Consider the following 19,753-nt stretch of genomic DNA (forward strand, 5'->3'; position numbering starts at 1 on the left):
GTAATAAATTTACACAAGTGGCAATATGTTAATGTTCTTTCAACATCTGAGACAATGTGGCTAAAGGCACACCATGCTAATTTGTAAAAAACTAAATAAATCTATGGTAGCCGCTACAGTTCAGGCGTTGAAATGGCACTCATCACTGTAAGGTAAAGGTCTGAGGTTTGAATCCAGCAGCCCTGCATTCGAACTTGACATACTTACAAATGGGCTTTTTTTCAAAAACGCCAGCACCCCAATCATTCAAATAACCTCATAGTTGAAATACCCTCATTAAAATAAAAATAATAATAAAAATAACTAAAAAATAAACAAATTAAACAATTCTGTTAAATGTTAGTTATTAAATTTGGATTCCCCCTGGCCCAGATCTAAAAAAGTCAAAGCAAAGATTTCACTTGGCACTTGCATGCATCATCATTCAGGAAATATTAAAAGGCAGAAATATATTCAATGAAATCTAGTGATTATAAAAAAGCATTGTAATCTGAAAAACCAGAACTAATTTTTTTTTTTTGGAAAAACAAAATCTTTGAAGAACAGAAAAATAAATTATAACAAGGAACTGAAGCTAACAATGTTTCATACGTCTGTATTAAGTTATGCGGCTGTGAATACTGCAGTGATGCACTAAGCACAAAATTAACCTTTAAAAACCCCTTTATGAAATGTACAGGGCCATCAGAAATAAATTTACACAAGTGGCAATATGTTAATATCGTTTCAACATCAGAGACGATGTGGCAAAAAGCAGTGTACTCAACGCTTATTTTTACAATGTGCATTACTAAGAATATATTAAATAATTTATTCATTTACATGTAAATTTATAATGAATAATTTTTGATATATACATTCAATGAGCAGTATTTGTTTCCATGGTCTGGATGTCAGGAGAATCAACCCATTTTTATTTACATATTATTCCCTTTTTTTATTTATCTATTCCTTTATTATTATTATTATTATTTGGTAGGTATTTGTGAGCAATTCTTTTTTGTTACAAGTTTAATTTAAGTACAACTAATTTAAATAATAAAAACAAAAAATAAATAAAGTACCTGAATATGCCACTTTTATTTTTATTTGTTTTTTAATTAAGGATACGTAAGTTCATTGTAAACATTGTTTTATCGTGAGCCTATGCCGTTAAAATAATTATGTCCATCCTTCTGGAGAGCCTCGAGGTAGGTTTAATAAAAAGCCAAAAGCTTGACAAAAAAAAGATACGTCTATTTCATTTTGGACCACATACCTGATCCCAATCATCAGTTGTTAATATTGTAACCTTCTCCAGAATACCTGACTAGATTGACCCAATGTTTCCATTTAGATAATCTATACAAACATTTAAGGGGAGAATTTCCAACCCTAGCCATTTTTTCGCCTAATCTTGGGCAGGTCGGAATAATATGGTACAGAAATTTCTCTTTGTTTATCTGACAAATGGTACATTCAATTTCAGAAGTGTCGAAAGGGTTTTCTTAAGTTTTAGAACCTCTAATTTTTATAATTAGTAAATCCATTACAGTTCGTGGTCCGATTAACCAATTAACTTTTTTCAATTAATCAATTTATCTCAACCAATACCATAAATATTAATTAATTTATAATTAGTCTTGTTACCCGATTGCAAAACACCCCTATGATACGCACTGCCTGTCCAATCAAATTGTAATCCCTGTAAACCGGGCAATATTAAATATTTATATTACATAGGTTATAATGGTATTTTTTGGCATTTACACAAGTCATATACAATATTCATATTACATGTACTTTATACAAGACATAATAGTAATAAGTATATCAAAATTCATTGAAAATTACAAAATGTGGTTTGTCGTATTGTGAGAGTAAGAGAATGTGTGACCTTAAAATGACACAAGGATTTTGCCAATATAGGAGAGATGTCAAGAATACAGTGAAGAGTATTTATTACTGTTAAATATACGTATAAAGTGTAAAAATAGTGCGTTTTCTTGTGTTAAAGCATTACTCATTGGCACAGGTGAAAGGTTTTGTTGGAAGGTCACAAAAAGAAATGGAATCATCCAACAACTCAATCTATCTTCTATACATATCAAACTATACTGGGTCGTGTCCCATTTCATTTGGAATCTCGTACAATTTAAAATTAAATTCTTGCGGAGCTGGCAAGACTTATAAAGAGGAAAATAATTACAGGCTTTAAACCGGATCGGGCGAAATCGTCTTCCGTTTATGGTTAATATGGAGGTTCAGAAGGTGAAAGTTAAGTGTAACAAAATTAAACGGTTAAATACCAAAGAAGAGAAAAGGAAAAGTTAAGTTGATCGAAGTAAAAGGCGAATGCACTGGTGTGTGATGACTATGACTATGACAGAAGGCATTTTGGTGGGTTTTTTTCTTTCTTTTCAGACATGACCAAAGGGCGTGAGTTATTTGTAATAAAGTGGATATTTAAATCACAAAAGGTGTAAAAGGATAAAAAGGCTGAATGGTTTTTGTTAATAAGTGGGACGAAGCGAGTGGAAAGGGGTCAGGAAGTGTCAAGGGACGCGGCGGAGCGTCGGAGGGGCCGGGGCGAATCGGCGGCCGTCCACCCCGGCCGAGCCGCGGTAACCTCCCGTCCGCCCCCGCGATCGCCTCCCGGAGGAGGCGGCTATTTTCAGTATCTGCCGGGCCGCGGAGACGGGATTTCCAAGGATTCCGTCCGCCCCCGGGGACGGCGACGTCGGCCGACGCTTCGGGACTTCCCGGCCGTCACGACGCCGGCCCCAGAGAAAATCCCCGAGGTCACCGACGACCCGTGGATCCGCCGCCAACGACTCGCTCCCCCGCACCCCAAATACACAAAGGACTCACGTGAAAAAGACACAAGACGGCCGTCCTCCTTTATAAATAAGGCGAAATGGCAAAGCCGTGAAAAAACCCTCGTCCGTCCTGGAAAAGCACCTCTTCTTAAACACCGTCTAAGAATAAAGAGACCTCGCGGAAATTCAAGGAAACGTAGCGCACAATTTGTTTCAAATCGAATACATAAATAATCCTCACTGTGGGTCAGAGGCAGAAACACATACACTCCGATCCGACTCCGTTATTTCCATTATCGAAAACACCGCATTGAAATTATTGCAAACTCTGAAGAGAAACTGTTGTTATTAAGAAAATTCTCAATACTAACCGAGACGACGCCTAGTTTTGCGACAGTACACATTAATAACGGGATTTGAACGGAGAGGACTTCGTTACTCACATCAAATCCAAGATGGCCGAAGTTTTCCCGGAGCTGGACAACGCGCAACCTGGACGCGCAACACCGCCGACGTCACCTCCGACCAGAGACTTTCAGCTACCAACATAAAATTGGCCCGAAAATTTGCCCAGAGACGGCAAACGCAACGTTGTCGGACCTCAGCACGTCGACACCCACGATCAAAAAAACACCGCACGCCTCGACATTCAACATTTCTTTTAAAACCGTTTGATAATAAATCTCCCATTTTTAAAATTATACTTAGAAATTCTCAGAAATTCCGCGAAATTTTGAATTTTCGGCGGTTTTGTTTCAAACTCAGATTCTCAAGCGGAAACTCGTCCACGTTTCTAAGTTTTATTTATAAGAAAAACCTTTTTATTCCTTTATTGCTCAATTTTGCACAAGAGCGACACCAGCTTTTTTAAATTTTTTTTTAAAGAAAAGCAGAACATTAGGTCCGACGTAGTTTATATACAGTGTTTTTGCCAGTGGATTGGCAACATTGAATTGTTAACTGCCAATTACAAATTTAGCATTAACACACTCATCTGGTACCATAAGCTATTCTTCAATCTCCAACAAGACTCTTGATGATATTTAAATATTTATAACATAAATACTTTATTTTTTAATGTACATACATTTAGTACAACCACCATTACTAGTGACTCCCGCCCTGTAAGTATTCTTTCATTACAACGTAAAGTATTTAAGATTTTATTTAAACAAATAACATCAATTTATTGATTCCCATGGATCTCATTTTCAACCTAGATTAGAAAAAAATTTCATACTTGTGGGCAGCCTTTCAAACTTCCCCCTAGATTCTCGACCAGAAGCTAGTTGCTCGTTTCAAAGTTTTTTTGTACAAAAACGTTTTAACAATATATTGCTCAATTTTGCACAATAGCGACACCAAATTTTTCATTATTTCAAGGAAAAGCAGAACATTAGGGCAGAGCAGTTGAAATACAATGTTCTTGCCCATGGATTGGCAACATTAAATTGTTTACTGCCAATAATAAGTTAGCATAAATACAAATACATATCATGTATCATAAGCTATTCTTCAATCTTTAACAAGGCTGATGATATTTAAAATATATTCCATTATTTTATTTTATTTTATTTTTTTAATGTACATACTTTAGTACAACCACTCTTACTAGTGACTACTTTCCTTTAAGTATGTGTATAAGTATTGTAAATCATTTAAGGTTTTGTTTAAATAAATGGCATCAATTTGTTGATTCCCATGGCCATATATTTTATTTTCAACCTAATTTAAGAAAAATTTCATAGTTGCGAGACAACCCATCAAACCGGTTTTCGTCCAAGATTCTCAATCAGAAGTTAGTTCCTTGTTTCAGTTTTTTTTTCTTTCTACAAAAAGTTTTAACACTTGGCTGCTCAATTTTGCACAAGAGCTTTTTTGTGTAAAGAAAATCGGACCGTTAGGTCGGATGCAGTTGTAATACAGTGATTTTCCCCTTGGATTGGCAACATTGAATTGTTTACTTCCAACATAAATTTAGCATAAAGAAAAATACACGTCATGCATCATAAGCTATTCTTCAATCTCCAACAAGACTCTTGAAGATATTTAAATATTTATAATTTTGAGGAGCGGTCAAGAATGAGGAAATATACAAAAACACCTTTTTAATTTTTTTTGCTGGCGTTTCGACTTTTATTCGGGTCGTCCTCAAGACCTGGGTGAATTACATATGTTGTTTGGAAAAATACAATACAGAAGTAAATATAAACTTGGAAATTAAATATCTCATACTCACATAAAGAGTGGTGCTATTCCTGTGGTGTCATATTGGTAAAAACAGACAATTCATAAATAAATTAAAAAAATTGTCCCCTTTAATAACAAGTATTTCCACCTCTGACACGACTCACGACTGTTAAACACCACTGCATTCCTTGGAAAAAGATTTCTAATAAAATCCTGAGAAATTCTTTCACATATCTCAAGAACAGCCTTTTCCTTAGGAGTGTTAGTTGTTAGGACCTGGGTTTTACTTATAATACCACTTATTACAATCGATAATTATTGACAATCTGATACCTTCATACAATCCTGCTGAGAATTTAAGGGTAAGACCCTTTTGAATTCATAAAGCATGGTTTTTTAATCCATTTAGGTTGCCACCAGCTTGACAGACAGTGTCCATACCATCAGAAAGATAAAGTTCACTTCGCCTTCAAATAACAATATTGCTATAAATAATAAACTACAGTACACACAGCTGCTGGTGCATACAAAGTTTCGACCAATATCCAATGTTTAACAATTATTGTTAACTTTATTGCTGATGATTGTCAGCTTTCTACCTCTTCATAAGACAGAGTTATGCTAGGATACTTTGTCTATGGCAGCTCGTGAACATATTAGAACTCCAACATACAGCACACCAAAAATAATTCTTTAAACTTGTTGAATTAACAAAATAAAACAGGTAATTGCTAAATGAAGAAAACAAATGTAACCATTTATTTATAATTTCTTCAGATTAGTATTTTACAAAATGCTATGAGATATTTTCTAGTTCAAGACACTCTTTCCTCAACTGTTCAAATTTTGGGTTATTTTTTTAATTTAACAAAAAAATTGGTTTTATTTTTCTTGCATTTTTTTCTTCTGAAAACAATCTCCCCAACATTACAGAAAATTTTAAAAACAATATTAACTCATGTACTTTGTAAATTGGTTATGTAATTAATTATTCTAATAGTTGTAATTATTCAAAATTATGCACAAAAATAATATTATGTCTGAGTGAATATTTTTGATACAAAAATTATTGTTTTTTTTAATGATGACAATTTTTTTAAAAATATAAGTAAATTTTAAGATATGCAAGAGAGGAAACCAAACAGTTACATTTTCAATGTATTTAACAATTATTACACACATATAATCCAATTTGAATTAACTCTGTGGGAAAAACAACTGCATTAGGTTTTCATAAATTGTCAGGTCAGTTGGCAGGAATGTGCAAAAAACGACCAAATCGAGCTGAAAATTTAGAATAAAACTTTAGTTTCGTTATATTAAAAATACACAATTTTTGTACTGTCACATACATTTTTAGGATTTGCCTCTAGGTATGTCCTAACAACCTTTAAAGCCACCAAGGCAGCTGCTTCCTGGGGATAATCTAAAAAACATATACGTTATTTATTTTGTGAGATTTCTTCTGTGAACTGCAGGGTGATGAACAAAATTTGAGTTGAATATTTTCTTTTAATTATTTTCTAAGTTTTATTTTACTATTTTACAAAGAAAATTTCTTGTTAAATATTTATTCATTGATTTTTGTTTATAGAGTAAATATTATTTATTTGAAGAGCATTTCAAATGAAAGAAAACAAACTGTCTTTCCTGTTTGTTTTAGATTTTTTTTAAAATAAGCAAATTGTTTTATCATTATATTATCTCTTAAACAAATAAAAGAGAAGATTTTTTGTAAACAGACTTACCATATATGCCAGTTGAAATGCATGGGAATGCCTGAAAAACAAATTTTATATATAACTTATTGCAGTATAAAATTAAAAACTAAAGTAAATTACAATTGATCTCATTTGTTCACCGGCAGCGATTTCTAAACACTTTTGATAACATGATTTCAATAGATCGGGCTTTTCTCCTTTAGGACCGACGGTATGGATAACATCTACAAAATAAAAGTTTGAACATTATAAAAATTATTGCACCATTTTCAAAAATACAGCTCATTACACTTAGCAGGCAACTGATATCCTCCAGTAAGTTTTGCTTCACCAGTTTTGCAACCGTTGAGCATACGGCATTCTTTTAAAAGGTCAGGCCCAGCTGCCCTGTGGATGGCACCGTCAACTTTAAAACAAATTGACCCGATCAATAAACATTTTAAAATTTAAACCAACATAAATACTTTCAAACTGTTCAAACCTCCGCCACCGCCCAATAAACTATTATTAGCAGCATTCACAATAGCATCGACTTCCAATAATGTTATATCGCCACTCATTATGGCTACTTTTTTGTTGATTTCTTCGTTGACTGGATATTCCCCTTCTATCGATTTGTCCTTGAAATATTCTTTAACTGTACAAGCAATAAATATTAATCAAAGCTTAAATTATATAATCAATAAACTAGGGAAAAACTTTTACACTGGGCTTTCAGCCTGTAGTTGTCCTTTTCATAGTGTTCTGACCATGGCACTATGTCTTTTAGTTTAACAAATTCAGATTTGTAGAGCTCCCTTTTCTGTTCTAAAGGCATCGTAAGATACTTTTCTGTAAAGTGCAAAATAAATAGATCACATTTTAAGTCTTAAACCGTGTTTAATGAATTTTGAGAAAAGATAAAACTGCCTCGCTCGCTATGTAGAAGTTGAAATTTCATTAAGAATAAATAGAAATAGGCAAAAATGTGCTAAAATGTTTTTCTCAGTTAAATAGTCACAAAGATTCTTCTTCCTTTCTGCAGATACCAATATGTGCGTGTTTCTTTAGATAGATAGGTAGATATCAACAGACCTGTCAGAAGTCTAAGGTATTAGTGTGACTCTACTTTTAATTTACTGGTTAGACGATGAATGAATTTCAATTTATGTACCAGAAAAATTTTTCAACCGAAGTTTACAACACTGATTTAAAGAGGAGAAACAATAATAGACATAGATATTTTTTTGGAGAGCAAAAGAGATGTCAGAACACTAAATGCAATCATTAGTTTGAAAATGGTTCAGAATTGACACAATTTTTGAATGCAAAATTGAAACTCAAAAATAAAAACTCTGACAGCATTTCTCCAAGAAAGAAATACACACTATCTAAGATAACTTTTGAGCAGAAGGTACGATGAGAAGAATGCACAGGAGCCTACCTAGATGCAGGCAATATAAGCATCTCTTCGCTGAATTTGGTAAAAAATAAATATCAAAATGCATAAGATGAATCAAAAAGAAAATCAAAAACTACCACAGGTTACAGAAAAAGATTCATAAATGAATATGTATTGTGAAGATTCTGCAAACAAGTTCCACACATGCAGACTGTGGTGGAATAAATATCTAGAACACAACTGTAAAAAATAATGTAATACTTAGATGATTAGGTCTCACCAGGGTACTTTAAGTTTTCAGATACACTTAGGCACCAAAAAAGAATGGTAAAGAGAGAAAAACATCTCTTTTAATAATGGCACCAACTACTGGTACACAGAAGGATCTAGAATGCAAGAAGATACAGGTCCTGGGACCAAATACTCAGAACCCATAAGAAAATACGCCAGTATCTTCCAAGCTGAGGTCCAATCAATTGAGATATGTACCAAATTAAATCTGAATAAAGGGTACAAAACCAAGAATATAGCTATAATGTCAAATAGCCAAGCATCCATCAATGCACTAAGTTCAAACAACATTAGTTCAAAGATGGTGCTGAGTTGCAAAACTAAACAAATTAGGTATGCAAAACAATGTCAGCCTCTGCTGGGTCCCAGGGCATTTAGGATAAAATATGATAAGAAAGTGGATGTCCTCGCATGAAGACAGGCTGGTATACCTCTGATAAGACCTGTGCCCTTCTGTGGTATGGAAATCCTCTATCAATGAGCACCTCAGACAGAAGGATAAAAATCAAATGTGGGAACAATATAATGCACTCATTAAACATAAACGATCCAAGAACCACCTAACAAATTAGGAAGGAAAGAGGTAACAGATTGCATTAAAGGAAGCAGGCTGCGAATCCTAATAGGATTTTAAAACAGGACACTTCAACTAAAGGACATCTGAAGAAGATTGGCATAAGCCAACACAGCATGTGCAGATTCTGCAACGAGCAGAGAAGATACCAGCACACCTACTAACAAACTGTGATGCTATGCTTGCTCACAGGAAGTGTTTTGAGACAGACAATGTAACCATAGAAGAGCTTTAACCACTGAAACCGGGCCTTCAAATCAAGTTCCATGATGAACAAGGACTCACCGTACAGTATAACAGGGGATACAACAGTTCTTAAAGGATGCAGTATAGATATTACACACGACTAATACATGTAGTATGTACTATTCATCTAATCTGAACAGGTGTTGTTCCCAATTAGTTCGGACTAGAGGGACTCCACGCTGTATTTTTTCAAATACAATCAGTAACGATCAATGTACAGCCTCATCATTCGTCCTTCAAGAAAAATCTAATATACAAGCAATGGTAGTAAAACTAAAATTACTCAGATTATAATATTTTGATTGTCTTGTACAAAATGAAAGATTCGTGATATATATATTTTTTAATGGCAGTAAAATATAACATGTGCTACATTGCTTGATTTATACATTTAAAAGCGTTTATACAATATTAATAACGAACAGAAAAGTTGTCATAAATTTAGAAAATAATTCTAAAAAAATTACTTAGGGTTAGAGCTTACAGCACAAACGAGAAGAAAAAACAGATTATCTGTTCCGTATTTTCAACTTTTCAAAGGCTCAAGGCGTGACGTTTTTATCACAAAATTCGTAATATTATTTAATTATTATTTATATATTTATTACAATTCCTACCTTGGAATGAAAAAATGTAAAAACAGCAGGAGTGACAGATCCACTAGTTAAGTGCGTGCAAAACCAAAAATTACCTTCCCTTGTTTATAAACATCTTGATAAGGGCCCCGTGAGATAAGAGCTTATTTACAAAATTTTATAATTTTGTCTATTTCTGAGCGTACATTTTTTTTTCACTTAGTTTGCCCCATTAAAATAAAAAAAGTTCGGCTATATCTACTCGCTACGGTACTTGCCTCTCGTCTCAAATATTTGGACAAATTCTTGGGAAAGGATGCCGTAGTTGAAGGATTGAGGGGGAAAGGAGAGTTTCGAGTTGGATGTACCTTTCAGCAAAGTCCTGAGAGGACGAAGTCCAGCCCGGACACATTTTTGAACCTATAAGTGAAAATAAATTAACAGTCTTCCCTCCGTCATGGTATAAATTTGTAATATGGCCGTTTCGACATACCAACATGATTTAGCCACCGTTCTTTTACTGACAAAATGATTAATCATACAAATATTTTCCTCTTGAGTTCGCCTTTGGATTGTTTCGATTTTGGATTTTAAACTTTTACTTACTGTCAAAAATTTGCCTCTTTCTCGGCGTAAATTTCAAAAATCGTGGCCAAAAAGGTGTTGGTTTTTTTAAATTGAAAATTTTTTAAGTCGAAAAGTAGCAGTCTGTCTTTTCCATATGTTTTACAACCAGACCAGAAGATAAATAAAATAAATTAATGTTATGAATAACTGAAAGTTTTTCTCTTTTTTCCCGGTTGTATAGACATTTGTTGTGTTTTGATTTTCCTCTTGTCTATTTTATGGGGGTGATATTGCTAACAAATTGTACCTACAAGGTACGTCGTACTTTGAGCGGGAGTTTTAAATATCTTTAAATAGGAAGGTAGGATTCAGTCATTTTCAACCAAAAATCCCCTTAATTTTTATTTATTCATTTACTATATTTTAATGAGAATTTTATTGTGAAATTTAGTCATTAATATTATATTAATTATAAATGCTATTGGATTTTGTTTGTAAATTATGCACACTTAATAAGTATTTTTTGTTTCATAATATGTTGACTGTTTTTCGACTTTTAAGCTGTTCGCTGATGTAACAATTACAAAAAATGTAAAAAAAAATTAATTAATTATAAAACTACAGGAGAAAATCTCTCGATTTAACACAGCTAGCCTTACTATGTCTGGGGTTTTGAAAGGTCAAATTTTATGAACTCCACATTAAAAAACAGTAAAAAATAAAAACTGGGTTTTCATAAAACAAGTTCACACCATGATTAATAGATATCAGGGATAACAAATAACATTAAAAAATCATTTATTTACATTTATACATTTCTGAGAAGTGATTCAAAAATGTCATCATTAAAGAAAAAATGATAGTAAACATTAAAACAATTATACAGTTTCTTCTCTTATCGTGCACTGTTTTAACAAGCTTTGTTTCAAGTCCTAAAATAAAAGTTAACGTCAAATAAATTAGCCAAATCATGTATTCATTAAAGTAAGTGAACTACCTCATTTCCAAGTTTTTCTATTCTGCTTAATAAGGCCTTAGCTGTATTGTCACTGTGTGCTGCCACATAATGTGATACATGATGAATGGCCACTGTGTAAAGAATGGGACACCAAGCTTCCTTGACCGGCCCTGAAAAATATTTTTGTTAAAATTTTCCCTATATGATTAATAATATGAAAGACTCACCGGTTGCTAATGCATGCAAGTATGTCATAAGCAGATTGTAATCATTTTCCACTGGATCCGTGTAGTGTTTCAAAGTGATCTAAAATAAATAAACAGATATGCAGTACAGATAATGTTAGATAAGGGTCATAATCAATACACACATGGGATAAAGGTGTTCTCAAAATTCTCAATACAGCAGCCAATTCGCTCCAGACAAGTTTTTTATATCTTGTGCTGTGTTTTTGTCCTAAAGGTACTACAATATATTGACCGAATACTTCATCACAGTATGATACACTGACATATTGATCCAAGATTTGTCTATAGCTAAAAAGACATTTTTTGTAAGTAGAAATTAAAAATTAAATTCAAATGAACACAAGGAAAGGATGTAGGATCATCAATTTCCATGACAATTTCTTTTGGTGATAATAAGCGTTCTTGCCTAAGTGCCTTTATTTATATAATATTTGTTTTAAATATGGTTATTTGCCTTTGTTGTGTATGTATTTCAAGATTTTTTTAAAATGTGTATCAGTCAGTTTGTTTTTTCTACCTAGAATAATAAAATGATGGGGCACTGATGGCCATTATTAACCACAGCGCTTTTTTTTACCCTCAACGCTGACACCCTGAGGGTTGAAATGACCTGAAGCAAACTCCCATTTATGGAAAATCATGAGCAGGATTGTATTAAATGAGATAAAATATTTCAAATTTTTAAAAAGTTACCAAATGAAAGGACACTGGAGTAAAGTAAGCCAAAAAAAAAAAAATTGTTGATAAAATTAATTTGGATTCATTTCAAGTACCCCTTGCTGATTTTTTTTATATTTTTTTTAATATAGTTTTGTCTCAGGGACAATTTTTGTTCTTATTTGTTGATGTCTAGTGTTCCACTTAAACATTCATAACTCCTCTGGATTTTATCTAATGTTCACAGTATTACTTCAAAAACATTTTTTAACCTACTTTACTGGAAGCATCTTTTTGTTTTGGTAACATTTTACATATCTAATCTCATAATCTTAAATATTTTTTTTTACACTACAAAAAAATACAAATTGGCTAATACATAATAAACCTGAAATATATGCAGAACAAAGGCATAAAACCATTTTTAAAAATTATTGGTTATTCAGATATCTAGAGATGCGGTCGGGTGTGATGTAGATTTCAGAAAAACATTTTCTTTATCATGCCAAAAAAATTATGTAAAATAAGATGCCTGGCAAGAACACCAAAATATTTTTTGAAAATGTTTCATTAAAATTGTTAATCGTACATCTGTAGCCTGCTAGCTTCTAGGGTTGAGACTTTGTTCACTTACAAATCATAAAACGATTTAAGTCCTGGAATTTCAGTTTCGAAATCAAGTAGTTTGAAGTTTTGTATAATGTATGTTAGGCAAATCTCCAAATGGCTTGTGACTTCTCTAAACAGATCATTATCTACAACATACAATAAATAATTGTTATTAATTTTTGGAATACAATAATATTTAATTATTATTACTGGAATAATAACACACACCTGCAAGGTAAACACAACAAAGACGGCAGTATTTCGCGGCAAAACTAAGACTGGACGCAATTTCAGGAAACAGTTCTTCCATTATAACGAACCATTGCAGACAACATGTAATTATATCAAGAGAATTTGGAACATTTCTGAGAACAAATTTAAAATGGACACAGTAGAAGAAAAAGCTCAAAGGAAACTTGACGTACCCTTGATTATCGTAGACTCGAAGAATAGGTAGAAATATCCAATCAGAAGGTACAGCTGATTGTGTCGCATTTAGAGTCCCTGTTAAGGTCGATGGTATTGAGGGCTTGTTAACAAAACCTAGACCTAACTCCTGGATGTAGCATTTTTCAATTTTTGGCATGCTTAATCAAGCAAAAAAGCAATATTATTTATTATAAATTGTGAAGAACTTTGTAACATCATAGAAGTTGATTTGACTAACTTGATGAGAGCTTTTTGAAGGTAGTCTGTTTTTTTTAAATGTTTGTTATCTACAGAATCTTCAATCTTCAATGATTGAAGTTTTTCGGATACACTATTGACATCCAATCTAAATAATATCACCAAAATATAAATAATCACCTTTAAAACTTAAACAGTGACATAAATAAATTTTTTTAGTCACCCAAAAAATTTTTTGTTGAAAATTGTTTTAGAAAAAATTTCAGGCAGTAAATATTTATCGCCACTTTGAACCGTGACTACCAATGCAAATGCAAGCTTGTGATATAAATCTGAATTGACAGTGAGCTGGAAAAAAAATTTAAAAAAGTATATTTCTTAAAAATAAAAATTACAATATTTACCTCTGTGAATGTGTACAAGTGGACTAAAAGAGAGAGCAAGTAAATTTCAGGCCTCGCATACCAATGTCCAGATTTTGTTTTTAAATTTTCACATTTTAACACACTGCGTATGTATAGTAATATTTGTGGATCGCACACAAAACGCTCAATGTACTAAAAGAAATTCCATTTTTTTTTTTTCAAAAAATTCTCAATTAGACTCTGTTTGTTTAATATTTCTTACTTGATGGTTTTTATTCGATAACAAATACATCCCAAGGTGTATAACAAATGGCAGTACACTTTCTTTATGAACAATTGGCGGTAACGAGCCTAAACAGGGAAGATTTTCTGGACAGGATATTATTTCACCACAAATTAGCCAGGAGCATTTCCTAAAGTTAGACATTAAATTTATTATAAAAACAGAAAACATATTTTAATTAAAATAGTAATTTTACCTAAGTTTTGAAATTAATTGGGAAAATACTCCTTTTTCAAACAATTGCAATAAAACAGGATTCAAATGGTGAGCTGAATCCTGTAAATGAAAATAAAATTTATTTCCAATAAACTGGTTGTGTGACAGGTCCTCTATGAACTCTCGTTGTACTCTTGTCAGAAGCTACAGTGAACTGGAAATTCTAGGCAAGAATGAATCTGCTTTTAAGAATGGAATAATGACAGAATGAGAGAGTATGTGTAGCTTATAAATTGCAAAATTGGGATCTAATTTCTTCTTCAGAAAGTTCTAATAACTTTCTGGAAAGCAATTAGAAAGAATTCCAATAAAAACTCAGTGAATGATCGTTGGATTAATATAAGTGTTTTTATGACTTACAATGGAAGTGAGCATGTGGATCACCGATTTTAATGAAATTTTTTTGGTGATGCTTGGTTGAAAAATATTAGACAAAAAATATGAGTTTTTTTGCCAATGAGCCCTACCTTTGGGACTAAACCCAAGTCATGAGCGGGATTCGACCTTCGGCTCAATATGCCATTTCTCTAACCACTTGAGCTATTGTGACTTTGATCAGCAGCATATTAAGCTGAAGATCATGGGCTCAAATCCAACTTTTTTTATCTTATTCATCTCAACCGAAAATTTAGGTTAAAAGTATAATTAATTTAAATAATTAATACGATAAAGTATGACATATATAGTGAAATTAATGTTAATTTTACTTGGTGAATCTTACTGTGTATCACATTTCCAAAATGAAATCATTAAAGTAAACAATTGTTTAAGTAAATGTAACGCTACGTGTACTCACAAAGTTAGATGAACAATTTGTCATGAATTGTAAAGTTGAACCCACAAGTTTGCAAGCTGAGAACTGAAAAATATAAAGTTAATGTATAAAATAAATTATAAGGCAAACTAATAAAACTAAAAACCATTACGAGAAAATATGAACTGATGTAATAATAATAATGTAATAATGTTACTTTTTTGTATATTGTAATAAATTTTTAAGTAGTAACATACGAAAAATTAACACATATTTTTGGTGGTTACAAAATAAGTGATTAAGCACACAAAACACAAATCAAATCTAAATGATCCCAAGAGAAATATAATATAAATCAGTGATTCCCAAACTGTGCTACAAGGGTGCCGCAAAAATATTCTATTTTTATTACGTATTATTATTTTTATGTAAAAAAAACCCCTAAAAACTAAGAAACTCTGTGGACATCCAATCTCAATATGGGTGTTAAAGAGACAGCTGCTATTGTGTATTTTTTATTATTACCCCACCAAAAAGTATTTGGCTTTATATTTTTGCTATTAAGTACATAGTCGCTTTTCAAAAGGCAAATTTTTCAATTTCACAAGAAAGTCAGTTGTTTTGATTATTTATTAAATAAAATTGCAGACAAAATAAGAGGTTTAGTATATCAATGGTTTTCTGAATTGGAAATGAATTACTGCTAACATAAAGTTCATGCTGTGATAGACCAATGTTGGTCACTAGACTTGGAGTGCTGTGGAAAAATTCTGATATATTAAGGGCACGGAATACAGAAAAATTTTGGGAACTGCTGGTATAAATTAATAATTGGTTTAAAAAAGAAAAAAAAATGTCAAGTTGATGGGAAATTAAGTAAATTTATTTCAGTTGCAACTAACAAAAAACATCTTTCTTGAAATAAATTTAAATGTCAAAAGTAGTGGGACCATTAGTAGCTGGGTAGTTAGTGTGATAGACTCTCAGTTCATATACCTGCAGTTGTGCGATCAATTCCCACTGCCCCCTCTGGCCCTTTTTTTCATGCTACTCTTCCCCCAACTACATATATGATACTCTGGCTAATATCTTAATGGAAAAAAAATAAAAAGTATTAAATAAAACCTTACACTTGGATTTTCAGTGGTAGCAAGTTGAGAAATCCATTTTAAAGCCACCTGCAAAACAAGTGGGTAAGCCTTAAAAACTGGTTCGCAGGAATGCTTTGCAGCCAGGCTTAAGGTTGAAATCAAGGCAGTACCGTGTTCAAGATCAGACTTTACACTCGTAAGATTTGTGAGGCCTGCATGGGCCTCGAGCATTTTCATAATGACTGGAAACAAATTACTAATAAAAATTAACTACCGAACAACTAAAATCTGCCCTTTGGTCTCACTAGACATGTAAAGGGTTTACCTTAGCAGATGAGGTGTAAGGTTATAATTCATAAACGTCTGCCAAGTGTAGAAACTTTCTAAGGAAAGTTGCATCTCTTCAGGATGACCTTGTGCCCTCTCCCTAAAAATATAAAATCTCTAAATATAATAACTATAAAAATATATATTTAAAAATATACCCTGCAATAAATTGGCAAATTATGTCTATGATTGAATAGTGTTCAACAAGTTTTTTTGCTAATGTTATTGATCTTGCTGCCAAGATTCTGAAAAGTTTCACAGCTTCGGGATAATACGAGCCTTTTTTAAATGATTTTACTGAAAATAAAACATAGATTTAGTTTTCTGTAAAAGGTAAGCTCAGAAATTTATGCTTACATAATTCTTCCACTGTATTCAACAGGCCTGAACAAGAGAATACAGCCTCTGCGGAATCATACGAGTGCCTTGCAATACGAGTGAATATTTTTATCATAGACTTAACTTCAATTGGCTCACTCGGCAAATTTTTAATGACATATCTGCAAATCTCATTATTACAATTTTTTTCAGTTTGAGACAATTGTAACAACCTTACATCATCCTTTCAAGAATATTTGTTCTGAACATCCCCTTAATTATATCAAGCTTGAGAAGCTCTTGATCTTTCAGTTCTGCCACTTCTTCAGGCTTCATTTCAATTATAACGCCCAACGATGGTTGTTGAATGCCGAGTGGAGATCCCATGAGAACATCTAAACAAAGCTGAAATCCGTTTTAAATTATTTACATTATTTATAGAAGGTGTTCTTAGTTAATACGTTTGAGTCAAATAGTATGGCGTTACTTGAAAAACATCAAATTTTGACAATAAAATAAAAAATTACCTCATCTGTGTGGTTAACGATTAGATTACAAATAGCAGTTGCTGATGCTATTACAATTGGTGGTGCAGGATCATCCAAAGAAAATCTTAGAAGCAGGTACATATCAGCATCGAGCAGAGCAGGAAGAATTGGTTTATTAAAATGCTCATTGTAACGCGAAGCCTTAAAAGCAAAATCAGAAATTTTAATAATAAAATCAACCACGATAAAGAAAAATCAACCTACATTTGCCATGATTTTCGCCAAACAGTTAAGGGAAATAACTCTTTGTTGCAAGACAGAACTTCGGCTTAATTGAATAAGTTCTTGAAGAGTATATCCAGGTCGCTCCTGTTCTTCACCGTGGTTGTGAAGCCCCTGCAAAACCCCTTCTCCTTTGTCAATAAATGGAAGTAGTTCACCTAACAATAAAATAAAATGTAGTAATCTAAATGTTCTTGTTTAGATTTACTTTATTAATCAGTTTTGTGCTAGTGATTTTTCAATACATTTTTTTGTACTATAATAGTCTATAATTTAATCATGGTTTGCCAATCCTCGCTGGGTTGGTCTGTCAAACCTGTTCCATTCCATATCTTCAGTAGATCTGTGTGATTTTAGAGATGATGTTGGGTGTTGGTGAAGTCATACTAAACGGGGCCTTTCTTGGGTATGTCTTCACTCACAGGTGTGATTAGTTTAACAAATATTATGAGCAGACTAAAACCCAACATCAAATCTAATCCAGCCAGTCTGGCTACATTACTTAAAATGTTGCACATAAAACAGTTCCTCACTGTAGATGGCACAATGCTGAAATGATTAGTTCATAAACGGGCAAGGACCCAGTAAGTGATCCGGTGCAGATTCAGCCCGTGCCATTTCATTGAGTTAACTAAAGATGATGCCAATGCTTCTGACAACTAACCCAGTGAGGATAAGCAGACCAATATGATCAAATTACCTAGTAGACAGGACCTCACAATATAATAGTCTAGCTATCTGTGTTGAATCGACATTTTGTTAGTCTTAATATTTAAAAAAAAAAGCAGGTTTATGTGAATCTTTATGCATAGTATATTAAAGATCTACTTAGAAACACACATAAAGCAATAAAGTAAAAACACCCCACCTTCAAAATTAAAGCGAGCTGAGTAAGAGTCTTTCGGTGGCTGGACATCTTTCGGCAGTTCGCCGATCCACTGTAGCTTTTCATCTTCAACAACATCCATGTGAGGGTATTTGTTCACGAGATTTTTGACGTCTTCTTCTTCCAATGCTGGTTTAACCTCCACATCTTGCCTAAAATAAAACCGGCATGCTTCTATTAATGGCTTAAATATTATTTTTTTAATATATTAATCCATTTATGTTAAGTGGTCTAATTGACCATACTATTCTTTTTATGTAAGGTCTTGGTTGAGATGAAAAAGTTAGTGTCATGAGCGGGATTCGAAGAGAGAAAGTAAATTATTTTATGCCTTAAAAAGGTCAGTCATTAAAATAAATCAATTAGACATTTTAATAACAATATTTCAACTTCAGTAAATAAAACAAATACATTTGGTTTTTTATGGTTTGTAATAGATTTTATTGATAATAAAAGAGTAATAAGTAAAAGCAACAATGATGTCATGGCACAGAATACTAACAACAAATGTGCAGTTGTAAGTACATTAAAAAAATTGTAATACTTAATTTAACAATAATTTCACATTTCACACGTGGTTATGAACGCAACAAAAGATTAACTTTAAAACTTCATGTAACAAAAATTTCACATTTGCAATAAATCCTATGTTTATCAGAAATTTATCAATCGAGAGTAGCGATCATTTAGCATCATTGAGCTATATGCTCAGCACCTTTGTTCTTCCTCTTCAGATGTTTCCATTGGTGTTACGCTAGAATATTTTGTTCTTCTCGATTTTAAATATTCGACTAGCTCTGGGTCGAGGGTGCTTAGCAACTTCTGCCGTTCAAGAATCAGTTCTTCCTGCGACATCGAAGATAATTTTTCAACGTTTTCAAGATGGATTGAATCAGCTTCTGCAGTAGAACAAACGTAACTTCTTTCGCCTAGAATGCAAAATATTGATTTATTTTAATTTTCCTTAAAGGCAGGGGCATATTTATAAATTAATTTACCAAATTGGTTTGAATTCGTGTTGGTTTTATGCTCCTCTTTAACAGGCGGATCTGCTATGTTTTTTCCTTCCCTGCCTTTTTGCATCCTCTGAGCAAATATGCTCATTCTGGGTTTTTCAGCCATTGTAATATTTGTATTTAAAAATAAACTTAACTAGAGCTGTGAGTTTTGGGCAATGTACAGAACGTAATTGTTTACATTTTAAAAGAGGTTTCGTTAGGCTTACTGTTTGTGGAGGTTGCACGTCTTATGGAAACTGCGACGTTGTCTCAGTCATACGTCATCAATGTATTCAGATTACA

At 32.7% G+C, this 19,753-nt stretch overlaps 3 protein-coding genes and 1 long non-coding RNA gene across 10 annotated transcripts in view; 1 reads left to right on the plus strand and 3 right to left on the minus strand.

The window, feature by feature from the left end:
• LOC106666962 (serine/threonine-protein kinase MARK2-like) overlaps positions 1–3,329 on the minus strand; it is a 120,750-nt gene extending 117,421 nt beyond the window's left edge. For 2 of the 5 annotated variants that reach the window (XM_014394524.2, XM_014394521.2), the window contains exon 1: positions 3,242–3,329. The gene's annotated coding sequence lies outside the window, so the exon portion shown is untranslated. Of the gene's footprint in view, positions 1–2,850 lie in introns of all 5 variants that reach the window. The other 3 variants (XM_014394519.2, XM_014394523.2, XM_014394520.2) reach the window with 3 other exon arrangements.
• A 110-nt stretch (positions 3,330–3,439) lies between these two features.
• LOC106666967 overlaps positions 3,440–19,753 on the plus strand; it is a 51,535-nt gene continuing 35,221 nt past the window's right edge. The window contains exon 1 of the long non-coding RNA XR_001340500.2: positions 3,440–3,922. This is a non-coding gene — a long non-coding RNA (uncharacterized LOC106666967). The remainder of the gene's footprint in view (positions 3,923–19,753) is intronic.
• Positions 5,740–10,521, minus strand: LOC106666966 (macro domain-containing protein CT2219-like). Of its 3 annotated transcripts, none has more exons than XM_014394527.2 (9): positions 10,270–10,521; positions 10,055–10,196; positions 7,415–7,540; positions 7,191–7,346; positions 6,999–7,115; positions 6,830–6,933; positions 6,737–6,767; positions 6,341–6,414; positions 5,740–6,272 (listed from the first exon to the last, which is right to left on the minus strand). In XM_014394527.2, exons 1-9 carry the CDS (start codon positions 10,273–10,275, stop codon positions 6,186–6,188), a joined length of 843 nt encoding a protein of 280 aa, XP_014250013.1. In that variant the 5' UTR covers positions 10,276–10,521; the 3' UTR covers positions 5,740–6,185. The 3 variants fall into 3 exon arrangements, with proteins under 3 accessions (XP_014250013.1, XP_014250014.1, XP_014250015.1); XM_014394528.2 differs by having other exon boundaries at positions 10,145–10,196; positions 10,270–10,515; XM_014394529.2 differs by lacking the exons at positions 10,055–10,196; positions 10,270–10,521 and adding an exon at positions 9,819–9,926.
• LOC106666964 (RNA polymerase II-associated protein 1) lies at positions 11,125–19,682 on the minus strand. Its single transcript, XM_014394526.2, has 23 exons — positions 19,451–19,682; positions 19,168–19,381; positions 18,435–18,604; positions 17,549–17,724; positions 17,324–17,485; positions 17,035–17,201; positions 16,836–16,978; positions 16,637–16,775; positions 16,477–16,578; positions 16,191–16,407; positions 15,103–15,165; positions 14,287–14,366; positions 14,070–14,220; positions 13,847–13,999; positions 13,666–13,790; positions 13,483–13,590; positions 13,241–13,402; positions 13,044–13,180; positions 12,841–12,961; positions 11,672–11,837; positions 11,529–11,607; positions 11,341–11,471; positions 11,125–11,275 (listed from the first exon to the last, which is right to left on the minus strand). Exons 1-23 carry the CDS (start codon positions 19,572–19,574, stop codon positions 11,222–11,224), a joined length of 3,144 nt encoding a protein of 1,047 aa, XP_014250012.1. The 5' UTR covers positions 19,575–19,682; the 3' UTR covers positions 11,125–11,221.

This window comes from Cimex lectularius, unplaced genomic scaffold, assembly GCF_000648675.2.
Source record: "Cimex lectularius strain Harlan isolate CLEC.00 unplaced genomic scaffold, Clec_2.1 scaffold189, whole genome shotgun sequence".
Classification (NCBI taxonomy): Eukaryota; Metazoa; Arthropoda; class Insecta; order Hemiptera; family Cimicidae; genus Cimex; species Cimex lectularius.

What these genes read in the sequence shown, in the direction of transcription:
- LOC106666964 (XM_014394526.2), bottom strand. Translation starts at nt 19,574, where the DNA reads ATGGCTGAAAAACCCAGAATGAGCATATTTGCTCAGAGGATGCAAAAA. An exon ending in AGCTCGCTTTAATTTTGAAG is followed by an intron (nt 17,725 to 18,434) that starts GTGGGGTGTTTT and finishes TTTTATTGTTAG; the next exon opens with GTGAACTACTTCCATTTATT. An exon ending in CAATTAATTTCAAAACTTAG is followed by an intron (nt 14,221 to 14,286) that starts GTAAAATTACTA and finishes GTCTAACTTTAG; the next exon opens with GAAATGCTCCTGGCTAATTT.
- LOC106666966 (XM_014394527.2), bottom strand. An exon ending in CCAAATATTTGAGACGAGAG is followed by an intron (nt 7,541 to 10,054) that starts GCAAGTACCGTA and finishes TGCACTTTACAG; the next exon opens with AAAAGTATCTTACGATGCCT. An exon ending in GTGAACAAATGAGATCAATT is followed by an intron (nt 6,768 to 6,829) that starts GTAATTTACTTT and finishes TTTGTTTTTCAG; the next exon opens with GCATTCCCATGCATTTCAAC.